This window comes from Streptopelia decaocto (genome assembly GCF_964273445.1).
Source record: "Streptopelia decaocto genome assembly, chromosome: 3".
NCBI lineage: Eukaryota > Metazoa > Chordata > Aves > Columbiformes > Columbidae > Streptopelia > Streptopelia decaocto.
This window is the reverse complement of record NC_138656.1, coordinates 42448644-42467059: the sequence shown is the minus strand read 5'-3', so window position 1 is coordinate 42467059 and position 18416 is coordinate 42448644. Positions and strand designations below refer to the sequence as shown.

The 18416-nt window shown below is 39.8% G+C and overlaps 1 protein-coding gene across 5 annotated transcripts in view; it reads right to left on the bottom strand.

Moving 5' to 3' along the window:
- Window positions 1–18416, bottom strand: part of ARID4B (AT-rich interaction domain 4B) — a 93251-nt gene that overhangs the window by 51620 nt on the left and 23215 nt on the right. For all 5 annotated transcript variants that reach the window (XM_082048502.1, XM_082048506.1, XM_082048505.1 and 2 more), the window contains exons 3-5: window positions 7433–7543; window positions 2802–2867; window positions 1787–1877 (exon numbers count right to left, since the gene is read on the bottom strand). In XM_082048502.1, coding sequence (XP_081904628.1) covers window positions 1787–1877; window positions 2802–2867; window positions 7433–7543 — 268 coding nt within the window. The remainder of the gene's footprint in view (window positions 1–1786; window positions 1878–2801; window positions 2868–7432; window positions 7544–18416) is intronic.

Here is an 18416-nt window from a genome sequence, read left to right as displayed (position 1 = left end):
AAGCTCCAAAATGGTTATTCCTCTAAATTCTACGTGCTACTGCTATAGTAGCATAAACGGTCATAAGTAACAACTTCTGGCAAGGTACTACTTCAGATCTGTCCCTTCACAAAGTTTCTGACCAAATCATAGTAATTTTATTCACAAAATCATTAACAGTTCAAGCAATTAGATACTTCTCAACAAGTGCTAGAACAACACCACTTAACTGCTGGCTAAGATGTGTGCTAATTGTGAAATCGCATTCTGAAAACGGCAACTATCACTTGAAATAGGACTTTCACTGAGATCTACAAAGTCGTCACTGCCTGTAAAGATTATTTCAGTCTCATTCCACTAACTCTTCTGACAAAGATTATTCTAATCATCCACTGCTAGAGTCACTTCTCAAAGTACATTACACAGCCAGCAGCTGTGCTATTTTTACTGATTCTGGAAGGTCAACATGCTTTTGTCTACTTTTATCTACAAAATATGGTTTTCAGTCTCAACTCTTACACCTCTTCCTACTTCTCAAGTTCAGCATTTTTGACAAACATCTCTTTTGGTTTACAGACTGCAACTCCATGACACCTTCAAAATTTAATCTGCACAGATTCTTATTCTTCTTGCTGAACTGCTAACCTCATGCTTTCTCAGTAGCATAAACATGTACATAAAACATAGTTCCAACACCAGCTATACCATTTAGCTCTTAAGAGTTCTCATATCTGATCCACTGCTATATTAATTACAAAACACCATCTATAACGTTAAGCCTTGTCTTTGTACCTCACACTTCACCCCATCCTAACCTGGTCTCTCCTCTACTCATACATTCTACTTCTCCAACAAGAAAACAGATAAATTTTCGGCAGCACTTATCTGGAAGGTCTTATTTAAACTTACAGCTCTACTCCTTTCTAAAAGGACTATGGTGAGGCAAAGTTAGTCTTTCCCTAGTTGTTTAACATCACTTCCTCAATAACAACCCTTAACATCTCAAAACAACTAAGTCTTGCTGAGGTTCTTTCAAGACCTGGTCTTCATCTTCCCATGTCCCAGTTATCTGCCAAGGAAAAGAATATGTAGTTTCTCAAGAATCAATAAATTTCCTGTAATACCTTTAAGACTACCAGTGCACAGATGGAATATACATTATCCTTCTACAGTTGATCAGTTTTGCCCAAGACAGATTGATCTACTACTAAAAGAGTATAAAGCCTTTAAAAAAATTTAAAGGAAAAAAAAAATGCTGTATTTGCTTGTGGGCATGTGGATATATCATCTGAAGTCTGAAACGTCCCATTAGAAAATATGTGAAACAAACAAGAAAAGACTTCTTTGGAAAAAATCTATGTCTGTTTTTACTGCAGCTGTTATCAGGGCTAAGTCAGAGTAGGGAAAAATTATTGCAACTTGTGTTTTAAAGGCACTTGTTTCCCTTTTTTTAAGGAAGTACGACAGCATACTTTGCTTCAGAATATTTAACAGTATCTAAGAAGCAGTTACCAATTACAGAGCAATTCACTAGGTTTTATTTGGGGTCCCAATTTCACTTTGTGATGGGTACATTTTCTTATAAAAACCCAAAATAAGAAGTTTAGGTAGGGGTTTTTGTGTGTGTGTTTGGTTTGTTTTGGTTTGTGTGGAAGTTGTGGATGTGTCCGAGGGATTTTGTTTGGTTTTTAATACAAACTTCGAATACCTAAACATCTAAAAAAATATCTCTTACGATCTTTAAGACATGTCCAGGTCACAGGTTTAAGTCATAAGTTTTATTCAAACACATAACTCTTTCTCTTACCTACAGTGTACCAACTTGCATCTGTTAATTTGTTGATTACTGCTTCCTGGTAAGTTCCATCTGGATTCTTTACTTCCACAACAGTTCCCACCTAAAATACAAAAGCCACTTAGCACTGGAGAGCTTCCACAACAGGCAATGAAGTTAACACTTTTGTATTTATAGAATCATAAAATGGTTTGGAGTGGAAGAGACCATTAAAGATCATCTAGTTCTAACCATTCCAACATGGGCAGGTTGCTCAAAGCCCTAACCAGCCTCCCAGTCTTCGTGGTGAAGAATTTATTTTTTCTATATAATCTAAACCTTCCTTCTTCCTGTTTGAAATCATTATATCTCTTGTCCTGTCACTACATGCACTTGTAAAAAGCCCCTCTCCATCTTTCTTGGAGGTGACCTTTAGGTACTGGAAGGCTGCTATAAGGTCTCCCTGAAGCCTTTTCTTCTCCAGACTGAACAACCCCAACGCCCTCAGCCTGTCTTCATAGCAAAGAGAGTTAATTCCTAACCTATTCCCACCTTATATATACCATACTTTTCCAGTTTCACTTGAATATATCTGTATCTCTCAAAACTCTTTTTCATTCTTCTAAAATAAGTCAACTAACTGAGCTGATTATTTCCTGCCAGCAGGTGGGGAACGAGAACCAATTTGAGTGATGTCATTCTCTTGTATAAGAGCTTGCCATCAAATGCTTCAGCTGAGTTTTCCAAAGCAACAGCGACTAAAAATCAGAGCCAACCAAACTCTTTCTGGCTTTAAGGCCAAAAAGAAGAAAGAGGCTTGCATCAGCCTGTAGGCTGCATCCCCTTTAATTACAAAGGAAGAAGTTAACATGTAGACTATACTAACTCTAGCTTTGCAGCATTAACTTTTATGCCTCATGATCCTATGTGGCTTGTGTAATAAATTGAACCTTCCAGTTTCACCCCATACTGCATATAGACATTTATGTCAAATACTGAAAAAGAAAGCTTTTCAAAGTGTTAGCAAAATATAAAACAAATTTCTTACCTTTAAGGGACCCTTTATGTGGTCATCCTGCACTTCCACTGTTGAAGAATCATGTCTGAAAGTTACCTAAAAAATATAATTCAACTGACAATCACTTGATACAATTGAGCAGTATAAGCACATGCAAATGTCAATAGCCCTTCTCTTCACTCTCATTTTACAGTTAATCCCCATAGCCTTCCACCTTGCTGAAAACAGCGTTTCATTCATGTATTTTAGAAATATGAGGAGACAATTTCTTGGTGGTCAAAACTTCTAAACTATTTTTTATTTTTCAGAATAGCATCATTAACTCTAAAGGAAGTGACAAACAATAATTTACCAACAATGTTTAAAGGCTCAAAATGATCTGTGAAGTTCTCTTAATGATATTAATTGTACTGTGCTAGTACCACATCAAGAAAGGAGAAAGATTCAAGAGTTATGAGCATAAATATTTGTTAAGAAACATTTATATTTCAATGATCTGAAATCAAACTGGTCTAGCACCTATATCTAACCTCATATCATGTTCTCTTTTGCTTTTGCTGATAAAAGTTCATTTCCCTCACTCATGGTTGAAAGACTCGCACAAAAAGAGTACAGGACACAGCTGTCACCTCAACAAAATGAACAACCCGAATAGACTTTCATTTAACATCAGCCTAGCTCTACATGTTGCTAGTTAACTGGAAGCAAGAATACAGGCAGCTAACTTTTTATTATTTCAAAACTAGAGTAAGTAAATCTTGTACGTATTTCCAAGATATTTTCCCATGTCATCCTACACATGCTGTCCTCAGGGGAAAAAAAAAAAAAAAAAAAGGTCTGGAAATTAAAAAAAAAAAAAAAGTCTGGAAATTCAAAGATGCTACAGATACCCACCATTCATTTTACTCAAAATCAACTTGGTCAAACTGAAAATCACAGAATCCTCCTATTAATTACACCCGAAGTTGTATTTCCACTCTGGTTTTAAAATTCAGGGAAACTGAGAAAATTCTGGCATTACATTTTATGTACATAAGTACATTTTATTAACAGACACAAATCATGTTCTAATATTCACCAGAACACACTCACTGGGTATACAATGTTTAATTTTGTATTCACAATAAGTAAGAATGTAACATGAGATTCAGCTGTGTAATACTAACTCTCAACTACAACAATCCTACATTAAATCTGAGGACCTGGGTTGTGATTGTACACAAAGTTCTGTTCTCACTATTGTTGAGTTTCTCCATAGCAATAGCAAATTTTCCTTCAGAACAACAGTGTCCTCTAACACCAATTCTCCTACTCAGCCTTCCCAGGAAGAGAGTTTAAGGAGTTTTGAAAAATCTTGAAAGAAGCAAACAGTTGAGAACAGCACCTACAACCAGGACTAATGAGAGCCTACCTTGACTGGTTAATTAGAAAACAAATGTGCCAAAATGCTTTACTGCCTTCCAGGTGCTACTTCATGAAATAGTCATCTTGCCCAGCTTCTGTTAGAACCACAGCAATACATCCTGTTGTGAAAAAATGGTCTTTGCAGAGCTGTATCATCCCACCTTCTTATGGCAAATACTTTCTGTCCACTAGACAGACAAAATCATACTTTGTAACCTGACAGCCAAAGGATTCAAGCTAGGAATTAACTAAGCAAAGACTATACCCTTCTGAACTTCAGCTTGACAGACAGAGGTATTTATTCCTCTCTTTTGGGGGATTTATCTAGAAATCAAAAGTTTCCTTCAGATGTAATCTCAAACCTGTAGTCCTGTGAAATATTCAATATAACAATTCTGATTTAGACACATCTGATTTTATTTGCTATCTGTAATTATCTTAGATGTATTTTACAGTAAAAAGGGATTCTATTCAAAACCATGAGCCAGCGTTCTATGATGAAAGGTAAATAAAGCAAATTGTTCTTGTGTATTCCAGAATGTTGTTTTGTTTGGGTTTTTTTTTAAAGATGCCTTGGGGCTTTGACTTTTTGAGGACAAGGTTTTTGATCCCAACAGGTTTTACTTCATGAGATACTCACACATACTAAAAAAATACTGGCTATTAGCAGAAATATTCAAACTCCAAACTCAATGCGACACCACTGGTCTTTCTTTAAGCTGAAAAAAGTGATGTCAGCATTTGTTAGTGTGGGGTTTCATTCCTGTAGTATTTGTCAGTATGGATCCTTTCTGTCTGTCTCAGGAAAAAGACTAAGACATTCATCACATCATCAACCTGTTTAGATTCAGTTGGAATCTCTATTTCACCATCCGGAAAAGACAGTCCTGGTAGTCTCTATACAGCAGATGCTTCATTAGTTTCTGTTCAACAAAGACCTACACAGAAAACAGTTTATTCTGAAACTTCTGTGGTGGGTGCCCAAACGCAAGTGGGTGTGGATGATTATGCTAATTGTTTTAGTATATACCATCAAAATAAACTGGCTTAAATAGCTCTCTCTATGAAGTAGACTACCATTCTTCTAACACTGAAAGTCTTGCCTTTCAGTCAAATTTGTACTGCCTTCAACATTTTTCACAAGTCCAGGCAAATCTTAAGTTTTACTGCTTCCCATGACAAAGTGTGAAATGCAGTTACATTGTTAATGTAAAATTCTGTACCATGTACAGAACCTGCCAAAGACTGGTAAACTGTGAAATACGGTACCTATTGATACTGAAATAATAAATAGCACTGGCATTAAATTGAAAAGTTCTTAAAATACACTGTTGATTAAAAAGCTGTTATGAAGATATCTCTCAAAATATTCTAGGAAGCAGAATTAAAGAGAAGGAGAAAACAAATAAAAGGAGACGCAACTAAATGTAATTTACTTGCCTGTAGATTACATACTCCATATTGAAAAAATTATGTTGACATCCTCCTTTCTCAACAGAGCATCTAGTTATGAAACTTAAATGAAAGCTTCAAACTAAGATTGATGTTATGAAGTGAACTGACTTTCATTTTCCTCTAGCAGTTCTAAGAGACTATGGCATAAAATATATTGGGGCCAGAAAAAATTGTTAAACAAGTGGAAAATAAATGCAGAAGCTAAACTACCAAAATTCCACACAAAGTACATCTGATTAATAACAACCCTGGTTAGAACTAAAGCTGGGGAAAGTCTGCATGTGCCACAAATCACTGAAAAGATTTTTAGAGCAAATCAAGATGTCACTGATACATGTTACAGGTGGAAGAAAGACAATGTAAATGGATATTGTTACTGCACTCACACACACAAAAAAATCTCCACCACAAATCACATTACTTTACAAAGCACCAACAGTACTGATGCTTAACTGCCCTAATCTATACATTAACAGCAAAGACACACACGCACAAACTTGAATCCACGGGGCTTTAGGCACAGCCTCCACAAACACAGTAAAAATTCTATTTCATTTCATTTCAAGATCAAATTATTGCAGTCACCAAACTGCAAGTAATAAACCCATAAGAACATATTTATCAATGAATAAGTGCAAGTGGCCATCTAAGACGGGGAGCTGAAAGCCCTCTAAAGAGCAGAAAGGAGTTAAGACTTCACTGATCTAGGCACAACACAATTACTGTACTTAAATACTGATACTTAACAGCTTAAATACCCCCATATTTAGTCACTTAACTCAATGGTGCTGTAAAGCATAGACCAGCTCATGCTGTGAAGAGTTATGACTAATGAAATTAAAAGATCACTAATTTACTCTAAAGGTTGTTAAAGATATCAGATGTAAGAGTAAAAACTTCTAATTATAGTTAACATTGTTATCAAATAAGTGACAATAGTCCTTCCCAACAGGACTTTTGGAGATGGCCTGCTCTCTTGCTCATACATACTATAGGCAAAAATCAGCCATAGCATGAGAGCAGATTCAAACAATGCATGACAGTTTACAATGGAGGCTCTTTAATAGGTTATCGCCACTCACAATCCACACTTATATTTACAGTAGATATAAGAAAAATATTCTGCCACTATAACTCTGTTGCAGACCAATCTAATTTATTTTTCCTAAGTGCTTTTGATCCTTGCTCTGTTATATTTCTGTATGAAGTTAAAAGGTAGAGCAAAAAAATAGTACCTGCTCCCAGATTAGAAGCTTTGAGGGCAATACTATCCAAATGGAAATATAAGGCCATTTTGCAGTATCAACTTACTATATAATAAAACCAAACCCAAACATCATTCTTTTTATTTCTAGAAATGATACTTTAAATGTACAAGGATCTTGTATTCCCTCTCTACAATTTTTATTTGTACTGCACATGGCTCACATTGATTCATTCAGTCATTAACTAGTCATCATAAAGATTAGATGAGATCCCTTGCTTGCTATTCTGCAGGACTCAATATGCCAAGTCTTTCTTGGAAGACAGCAGGGTTCCATCCCATTCCTGAAGCATTATCTAGTTGCCACTGCTAAATGGCAGTGACCTGTCCTACTGAAATAAAATAAACCATATTAAATCTACTTTCTGATAACATACTCCAATACATAAGCCTACATTTGTCATATTTTGATCAATTACTACTTCAAAGAAAGGACAGTCTCTCAGCTGTCTTGAGACTATAAAGAAGTTTCACATTGTGCTATTTAACATTGATGATTTTTTTACCTCCAAGAAGTGTTTGCAGAAAAACCACATACCTTGACTTTGACAAGTCTTTTTGCTGTCTTGATCTTGGCTTCACAGAAGGCTCCTCTATACTTTGCACTCACATCAGTGCCCACTGTGAGATAGGGAGGCTCATCAATGGCCTGGAACAGAAAGAGAAACAACTATTTTTTAATTACTGGCCACCGGCAATATAGCTGTCATGGTCTCACCAGCTTTTGTGGACAGAGTGTTACACAACAGCCCAATAAAACTTAACCTGACAGCATATGTATATCATAGCAGCAGAAACACAGAACACAATACCAAGCTCATAAAATGACTACCATAAATATAATAAACTGATACCACAGCTGTCTGCAACAAGCACTACATAAGCCTCCAACCTCTGCACCATCTGAAGACACAGCAGATGACCAGTTCTGCTGCAATGGTGAAGGCCAAACAAGTGTTCTGCTTTCTCCTTTAACTGCCTCAAGACCTGAATCTCTTGAATACACAGGTGTTTATTTCCCTCAAAAAATTACAGCTCATTTTTCATTAGTAACTAGAACTCTGAAGAGACTTGCTTTTTCACTTTTGAACAAAGTAAATAAATAGGTGGGTGCTCACCAGGAGAGCAGCCCCAAGGGCAGAGTACAGTCAGATAAAGGATAAATACACAATGAAGGTGAAACGCTCCAAAAAAGACAAGGTTCTGTAACGAGCCACAGAGGAACAGGTGACACCTAAACAGGGCAAAAAGAAATAGAAGAGGGAACTAAATGGGTTTGAAGGTAGGAGGACAACATGGGTCCAATTAGTATGCAGAGTGAGCTCATGAAGGCTCTGTTCCTTCAAAGGAGGTCTACCTTCTCTCACACAACCTCTCCTAGTGTAATATGGAGGAGGAGATTCTAAATGACCGAACCACCTCACTATCAATTCATAGAACGCTGGTCAGAAGAGAGAAGGTAGAAGGTGACAAGCAACAGGAGAGAGGCATGATTCCAAGACCTGCACACCTCCATGCAGACCCAAATAAGAGCTGCGAAGAGAATCTAAGCCCTTGTCTCAGTCCACATCATGTTTCCGCACCCTGAGGATTCAGACACAGTTTACAAGAGGCAACTCTGGCACATCCAGGCTCTCTGTGGGTAGAATATAATCTCCTCCACAGATCTCAGAGTTACTATTTGATGCTGATGTGCTTGCATCCAGCATCAGGTAATTTCCATTGGCTGTTTCCAACTCCAATACATCAGAAGTAAAGGCATGCGAATATGTACCCAAGTGTTTCAATGCATGATTTTCAGAAATTTAAGTTCTGCAGAACTTGAAATTGAGAGACATGAGATGCTACAGTGTTAACTCCCTATTAATGATGCTTTTACCTTGACCCTGTTCAAGCCTGGCTCTCATTTTCAAGTAACAGAATATATTTCAGAGTACCAGAAAACTGTTATCAATCTGCACTTAGGATCATCAGAAGCACGAATGCTCTAATTAATTCCTCCCTCTCTCTCCCCGCATGCATGATGCATAACTGCATGCAGCGTAGTAGGATATACTACTCTGTTAGCGGTATATCCATGAACATATACCCATTTGTATTCCAGACTTAATAAAACTCAACTAATGAGCTATCTATTAAGAGTGTTGGGATTCTGAAATTCATTCCCTTCTTGCTTGTCTAACAGTGTAAATGTACTTGCCTTCAAGGCAGGCTGCAACGCTTTTCTCCACTTGAAATTATGCTGAAACAGGGACTCGGTGATAAACTGAGTTTTGCTTAGTACTCTCAGTAGAGTGTACTAAGTAGTGGCTGTTTTGCAAAATATAAATCTGAACAGGGGCAAGTACTGAAGTATTCTGCTGCAAAGTCAGTAAAGCTCTAAGAGGGGAGACATCCCTCCTGCTCTTTCCAGCTCTTTAGTGAAGAAACTACTACAATGATGATAGTATTCCGTGTCAGTTGATCTTCTAAACTTTAAAGATATAATGGAGTATTGAGATTACTTTAACAAGGCAGAGAGATCCCAGGTGAGTCCACACAGATGCACATAGTCAGAATTCTATAAACACTTCAAGAGCTGGTTGTGTCAGTATCAGTCTATACTTCCCTATACAGTCAAATAAATTATCTCAAAGACCAACTCATAATGTTAACTCACAGAAAATAAAGAATGCTTTTTCTTCACTACTACTGAACATTAACCAAAAAAAAAAAAGTTCTACAATGGTGGGAACCAAGACAATCGGAAGCTCTGGTCTTTGTTTGGAAGTTTACAGCAGAGGAACAGGCAAGTCAACAATTAAACTTTAAAACAGGGTTTAAAACACTTATTAAGAGCATAATCACCAATATTAGCGAATACCTTACCACTACTCTGGCTTATTTTTATAGGGTTCATCCAAAAAGAATATTCATTTGAAGAACAAACATCTGTAAGAATTTATTTCTGTTACTACCACGTATGTTAATTTCAATCCCCCCGAAGTTCCTTTTACAATAGCTAACTCCTTTCACTGGAATTAGTTAATATTTACCATTGTAAATAGAGTAATTTCAATTAATAGTACACATACGTACCATTTGCTTACCACTGTATGTCTACTAAAAACACAGTTACTAGAGTGGCTTTTGAGAGGAAAATTTATACCAATGAAATGCATTTCTTAAATTACCACTATGACTCATTAGACATTTTAAAATAACCATGTGAAATCTTCAGTGGATACACATAGGAAAATTTTCTGCAATTTCATTATTCCACTGAAACACAAATTATGTGGGCTTTTTCTCCAAAATCACTTAACTGAGATTTTCAGAATGCTTCCCCCATGCCTACTGGTAGTATCAGCTGAAAGTCGTTGGTTAAAACGATTAGCAAGATATGATGCATCATAGAGAATGCAAACTACAAAAGTAAACAGTAATGATCAAAGTCTGGCATTAATTTCAGATAATCCTTACCACTACTTTGCCATTTTCACCAACTTTAAATGAGTCACCTGTTCTCATGCAGGTTTTATTCAATTCCACCAAAACTAGATAGAGATTAAAAATAAGTATACAGCTATTTTTACCTTTCTGTTATGCCTTCTCTGCTTTGTGCTTATGTCATTTAATAGACATCTTTACACTGAAAGTTAATATATCTTTGCTTATTTAATTTTGAAATGGTCTGGCAGGATTTATTCTTTCTTTGCTTTTCAGTGCCGGTTACCAAACAAACAAACAAACAAGCAAACAAACAAAACAGTATGTTAAAATGCGGCTAAAATCTGAGAATATGATTCAGAATCTTGGAAAAGTATTACAAGCATATTGAAATTATCTTAACAAGAAGCACTGCAATGGTGTTTAAGAGGAAGGAGGAGACACAACGTTGGACTAGTCTACAATAAAAAGTACTGAACTACTTAAAATTATTTAAGACTTCATTTTCAGCTATTCTACTAGTCTCATATGTTGCTATCTGTGGTCTCTGGGCTGCAGGCTCAGCTTCAGCCTCTACTTTATTTTAAAACACAAAGTAATCTGAATTTGCATTTACATTTTATATCTGAACATAATCTCTTGTACTTTGTAGATAAGAATCACCTTTTCAGCACTGTATCATAAAACCATCAATAAACTTTTCCTTGAGAGGAAAACTGAAAAGTATGCCTAACAGGTGTCATCATTCATTTATAATGAGATCATGAACTTTTTTCATTCAGAGCAGCTTCACCACACATCCCAGATCTTCCCTCTCTTTTTATGTCTCTGTGCCTCCATAGTCTCTCCATACACCTTTCAGTTCACAGATCACAGAATCACAGGATCTTTTCGGCTGGAAAAGACCCTCAGGATCATCGAGTCCAACCATAATCTAACTCTAGCACTAAACCATGTCCCTAAGAACCTCGTCTGAATGCCTTTTAAAAGACAAAGAAGAGGAAATGGAAAGGTGAAGCTGACGGTAACATCTAGGTTTGCTTTTTCTTTTTACTATTGTCAGTAGACTGGTATTTACAGTCCTCATTGAAACCACCCACCAACCAGGCGCTTACATGAGGGATCTCTGTTTTGTTTGTATTAATGACTGAGGCCAGGCTACCAGAAGGGGGACAGGTTCTGCTAGATGACAACGGAAGACAGGCATCCTTCTCCAAATGGAAACTGGTGGAGGGCTGTATCTGAGGCCTCATACCACCTCCCCCCCGGTGTGTGAGGCTGCAGCCAGGCTGGGGGCACAGAACGGCTGTTTTGGAAAAAGACTGAGGCAAGACCGAGAGGTTCCTCAGCATTTGCTTAAGTGGCGTGCTGAGTACTGAAAGCTGAATGTTACCATTGGTTTAAGCAGCTCCCCAACGAACTGCAGCCAGCCACTTCAATGCTCTAGCTTCACTAAGGCTGCCAGAGGAAAACCAAGCCCAAGGAATTTTGTTTAGCACCTTGGGGACGGCAGAAGAGCTGACGGGCACCAGCGTTTCTCCGGGAGCCTTTCCCTACGCCGCAGGGTACAGGTGCAGGGCTGGTGCGGCCACCCCTCGGCGGGCCCTGCCGCTTTAAGAGGAGGAGCCCAAGCCGGGAAGCTGCCAGAAGTTTCTGGCTGCCCGACCCAGCACCCAGGGTTGTCTGCCTGTGGCCGGCCTCCCTCCCTCCCTCCCTTCCCCCGCGAAGGTGCCCGGGACTCCGGCAGATTAAGCGCGGATTGCCGTTAAACTAAATTTGTCCCTTTAAGGCGATTGCCGGGTAAAGCTGCTCGGAGAGCTTCCCGGCAGCCAGCCGCTGCTGCAGCCGTGCCGACTCCCGGCGTCCGCCTGGTGCTGTTTCCAACCCGCACTTCGCTGAGCCCGCCTCGCCCGGAGAAACCTGAGCGGCGCCGGGCGGACCCCGTCCCAGGCTGTACCGGCAAACGGCCGCAGGCGCCTGCGAGGCGGTTCCGCCCGGCCGGCCGCGCTGCTGACTGCCGCTGGGGCTGCCGCTCCGCCGGAACAGCACTCAAGTGCTCGTTAGGTTCTGTGTCCTAAATCAACAGTCAAAAACCAACTGTAATGATTTCTGGTATTCTCTTGGGTGAGCAAAAAGGGATAAAAAGAAAAGGATTCCCTGCCGTTTTGCACCTTCTGTCAGGAAACCCAAACTAACGGGCAACTGCCATGCTACTACTATTACTACTTAATTTTGTTTTATTAATGGAAATAGGATGAGTAGTTTCTTTGCTATCTCAATTCACAACTGCTGTACACAGACGGGGTTTTCTATGCACAGCACAGGCTGCCGCAGCTGAAAAGCTGGTTTACCACTTAAATAAGGAGCAGTCTCTAGGTGACCAGTCAGCAATTTCCACCAATTCAGTGGCTGAATTTTCTTTGGCAGGCAAAGTGGGCTGCTGGAAGAGTTCTGCTCCAGCCTTTGAGCTGATTATACTTGGAAGGACTGATAAATGGCTAGATGCCCACATCATAAAACAACCTGCACATCTTCTGAATCTGGACATTTACATCAGTATTAATAGTTCTGGTCTTCCAAGTGTGAGGGAGGAAACACACACAACCCTCTGGAGCACTTTGGAATAAACATTTTAGCATTGCAATCTAAAACGGTAGCATCGTGCTTTCACATACCTTTTAAGACTGTTAAAGAGGTCAGTTTTCCAGTTTTTCCAGACATTTAGATATTTTCCATCTACGTGGGATGAAATCATCCTCACACCTCCTCTTTCAACTGTGCTGCACTAGGATATTCTAATTCCTTTGTAAAGTCTGTAATACCGTACAGCAGCTGATAAAATTGCTTTACGTTGCCTTGTGCCTACAAGCACGTATAATACAGTCTCTGTTGAATATGTTAATTCTGTCTCCTGGTCTGTATTCCTCTGCACCACACACAGGATGTTCCAAGTAAACCACATGAAAACAAGATTACACATTCAATCTAGAAACACAGCAGACATGCTTAGTAGGAAAGCCTGCAGGACCACTTTCAGATTAATACACAAAGAGAAAACTCGGTCTGTACCTTCCTTTTGTCTCACATTGATACAAAGATTGAAAAGCAAGGATTTCAGCTTGTATAAAACATACAAAATTTGGTGTTTACCTACTCTACAAGACTCTGAAGTCAAGAAACTAGTGAAACATTTTCAAGAAGCAGAAAAAAGAACAAAAAAACCCACACACACTACTGAAAAGAAGATCTGGTTTTAGGTTTTAAATGGTAATTTAACATCTCTTAATTTTTGAAAACCAAGGTTCAAAAGAAGCTTATTCAAGATTCAATATCTTCTCCCCCTTCTCACTGCCAGGCATCAAATTTATTATTGAGTTTAAAAAAGAAAATTCATGAGCCTCAACATCTTTTTTTCTTATTCATATTAAAAAAGGAACAGTGGCAAAACTTTTTTTCTGCCATCTACAGTAATATGAAGTTATCTTCCAAAGGACATGTTTTCTCATGGTTTCAACATCTTCCATAATTTAACATGGAAGCACGCAGTTTGCAAGCAGAACCATCACATACATACTTGACTATTCCAATCTAAGTCATCTTCAATCTCACAAATTAGTGGGAAAAACATCAGTGATACCCCACTACTTCAACCCGAAACCCAGCCAGATCCTTAAGTCTTCTAGTGGTGGACTTGCTGGTGCTGGGTTAATGGTTGGACTTGATGATCTTGATGTCCTCTTCCAACCAAAATCAATCTATGGTAGTGATGGGCAAAAGTTTCACATAGCCAGTAAGAAACTCCCATTCCATTCTGCAGAATTAGCAGCCACCTCAAAGTCATCCCAACAGGGTTTCAGACAGTCTGGGGTAATGAATGGTTGAAAATACTTCCTTTTCAAAAATAACATTATTTTTTGGAAAACAGGTAAATCCAACATGTCCCAGACAAGTTCCGAAGAACTGTTTTCCTGAAAACAGGTGAGGGAAAAAAACAAACACAACAACACCAGAACACACACAAAACAACAAACAAAACCACAAAGAAGACATTAAAAACTTTCTGCCCAATTACCAAGATATTTAACTTTAAGATTATTACCTTAAGTATTTTCAAACTGCAGTAAGTTCACAGAATCACAGAATGTTAGGGATTGGAAGGGACCTCAAAAGATCATCTAGTACAATCCCCCTGCCAGAACAGGAACACTTAGATGAGGTTACACAGGAATGTATCCAGGTGGGTTTTGAATTACTCCAGAGTAGGAGACTCCACAACCCCCCTGGGCAGCCTGTTCCAGTGTTCTGATATCCTCACTGAGAAGTTTCTTCTTAAATTTAATTGGAACCTCTTGTGTTCCAGTTTGAACCCATTATCCCTTGTCCTACTGTTGGCTGTCACCAAGAAGAGCCTGGCTCCATCCTTGTGACACTCACCCTTTATGTATTTGTAAATATGAATGAGGTCACCCCTCAGTCTCCTCCAAGCTAAAGAGACCCAGCTCCCTCAGCCTTTCCTCATAAGGGAGATGCTCCACTCCCTTAATCATCTTTGTTGCCCTGCGCTGAACTCTCTCCAGCAGTTCCCTGTCTTTCTTGAACTGAGGGGCCCAGAACTGGACACAATATTCCAGGTGTGGTCTCATCAGGGCAGAGCAGAGGAGAAGGAGAACCTTTCTTGACCTACTGACCACCCCCCTTCTAATACACCCCAGGATGCAGAGCAGAGGAGAAGGAGAACCTTTCTTGACCTACTGACCACCCCCCTTCTAATACACCCCAGGATGCCATTGGCCTTCCTGGCCACAAGGGCACAGTGCTGGCTCATGGTCATCCTGCTGTCCCTGTCCAGCAGGACCCCCAGGTCCCTTTCCCCTACACTGCTCTCCAAGAGGTCATTCCCCAACTTATACTGGAACCTGGGGTTGTTCCTACCCAGATGCAATACTCTACATTTTCCCTTGTTATATTTCATTAAATTTTTCCCTGCCCAACTCTCCAGCCTGTCCAGGTCTCGCCTTCTGGCATGTCAGCCGCTTCTCCCAGCTTGGTGTCATCAGCAAACTTGCTGATAGTACACTCTATTCCCTCATCTAAGTTGTTGATGAATATATTGAATAGTACTGGTCCCAGTATCAACCCCTGAGGCACTCCACTAGATACAGGCCTCCAACTCGACTCCGACCCATTGGCCACGACTCTCTGGCTTCTTTCCTTAAGCCAGTTCGCAGTTCACCTCACTACCCGATCGTCCAGACTGCACTCCCTCAGTTTAGCTATAAGGATGCTGTGGGAGACTGTGTCAAATGCTTTACTGAAGTCAAGGTAGACCACATCCACTGCTCTGCCATCATCTGTCCACCTCGTTATGTCCTCATAAAAGGTGATGAGGTTGGTCAAACATGACTTCCCCTTGGTGAAGCCACATTGACTGCCCCTAATGACCCTCTTATCCTTGATATGCTTTGAAATGGCATCAAGGATAAGTTGTTCCATCACTTTCCCAGGGATGGAGGTGAGGCTGACCAGTCTATAGTTATCCAGGTCCTCCTTCTTGCCCTTTTTGAAGACTGGGCTGACATTTGCTTTCCTCCAGTCTTCAGGCACCTCTCCCATTTCCCAAGGCTTGGCAAAGATGATGGAGTGTGGTCCAGCAATGACCTCAGCCAGCTCCCTCAGCACCCGTGGGTGCATCCCATCTGGACCCATGGATTTATGCATGTCCAGATTACCTAATTGCTTCCTAACCCAGTCCTCATCAGCTGAGGCAAACTCTTCCATTGTCCTGTCTTCCTCTGGGGCCTCAGCGGTACGGGGCTCCTCAGGACAGCCTTCAGCAGAGTAGACAGAGACAAAGAAGGCATTCAGTAACTCTGCCTTCTCTGTATCTTCTGTCACCAGGGCACCCACCTCGTTCATCAGTGGGCCTACACTGCCTCTGGTGTTAGTTTTATCTGCCATGTATTTGGAAAAGCTCTTTCTATTGTCCTTGACCCCTCTCGCCAGGTGTAATTCTAAGGAGGCCTTAGCTTTCCTAGTTGCCTCCCTACATCCTCTGACAACAGCCTTATATTCTTCTCAAGTGGCCAGCCCCTCCTTCCATGATCTATAAACTCTCCTCTTCCACTTGAACTTACCCAACAGTTCCCTGTTTAACCACGCAGGTCTCCAGGCTCCCTTCCTTGACTTCCTATGTGTCAGGATGCTCTGATCTTGAACCTGGTAGAAACAGTCCCTGAACACTAATCAACTATGTTGGGCCCCTTTACCTTCAAGCAGCCTTGCCCATGGGATTTTCCCTAGCAATTGTCTGAAAAGGCCAAAGTTTGCCCTGCTGAAGTCCAGGGTTGCAATTCTGCTTGCTATTCTGTTCCTGCCACACAAGATCCTGAACTCCACTATTTCATGGTTGCTGCAACCAAGGCAGCCCTCAACCTTTACCACTTCAACCAGACCCTCCTTGTTAGTGAGGATGAGGTCAGCAGTTCTCCTCTCCTAGTCGGCTCCTCCACCATTTGCATCCGAAAGTTATCATCAAGGCACTGGAGGAACCTCCTGGACTGTGGCTGGCTGGCTGAGTAGCCCTTCCAGCAAACATCAGGGAAGTTAAAATCCCCCACCACAACCAGGGCCTGTGACTGTGAGGCTGCTCTCAGCTGCCTGTAGAAGGTCTCATCAACTTCCTCACCCTGATCTGGTGGCCTGTAATAGACACCCACAACAGTATCACTGCTGCCACCCTGCCCCTTAATTCTCACCCACAGACTCTCAACTCGCTCCTCACCCGTGCCTGGACAATACTCAATACATTGTAGTTCTCTCTCATGTAAAGAGAGAGATCTGCTCACACACTACAGAATCAATCTCTTACTAAACAATATTACTGAGTGTAATTAAGAGTGCAAGATTCTGCTTACAGGTCAACCTGCTGTGATTAGGAAGGCACTCAACTTTACAGTAAATAACATCTTCAGTAAAAAAACTATTACTATAGTACATTTAATGCACTCAGTTTGGTAGATAATATACATATAGTTGATTTCAAATACATTCTTCATGTATTTTCAGAGCAACCATGATGAGAAAGCCCTTGTACAACCTTGTTAATGAGGCACATAACTTCTCAGAGACAAATGCAACATCTGAAACAAAGACTGAAGCCCAGAAGATAACTTTTTAAAAGTTAAAAAAAAAAAAAAGAAAAAAAAAAGAAAAAAAAAAGGAAATCCATTGCCCCATCTTCCATCTCCCAGAAACGAGAACACTGCAGTGGGAAAGAGAAAGAATTTTTCTGGAGATTTATAAACTACAACATAGAATGAAGGGCAGTGATGTTTTTCATATAAAAAGGCTATTGCATGAAAGCCCAAGAGTGTGCTCAGGACAAATTTTCTTCTGGATGAAAAATCAGATTTTGGCTTTTGTTACTGTTGTACATTTCAGAGAAAGGCAAAACTAATAATTTTGAAATTTCTAACAGAAAATGGTTTAATATTATCAACATTTTGCCCACAAATAAAAATTACTGTAGGAACATCATGCTCAAGCAGAACCTTTCTAAATTAAAAAAGGGGGGGGGGGGCACAGGGAGCTTCTCGTTATGAAACCTATTTCAAGTTTCAATTGAAAATCTACAGAAAGTTCCAAGTAACACCTCACCAGTCTTGTAAGCAAATATTTATACAGCATATAATTGTGGCATTTCCTCTTTTCCTTCTCTCTTCCTCCCACCCCCTGAAACTGGAAGTTACCAGAATCCAGTGGACAGACGTCCAATTATTAAACCAACTTCTGACAGCTTTAATGTTCTCTACAGGTGCAAAGGGGATATTTACTTTATTTCAAATTATTCAGTCAGAACAATTCAATGCTTAGCTTATTTAAAGTTCTTAAAAATGAGAAAAGGTGCAAAAGCTGATTTTCTTCTCTGTTTAAAAACGAGCTATATAGAAAGGATTTATAGCTTCTAACATCACAAAGGATCAAGTGACCCAAAAAAAAGGTTCAATTCAGTAACCACACAGCTGATACTTCCTTTATTTAATGTAATTGTTTTAAATGCAAAATAGATTTTCATTATTTTTACTGATCTGTAT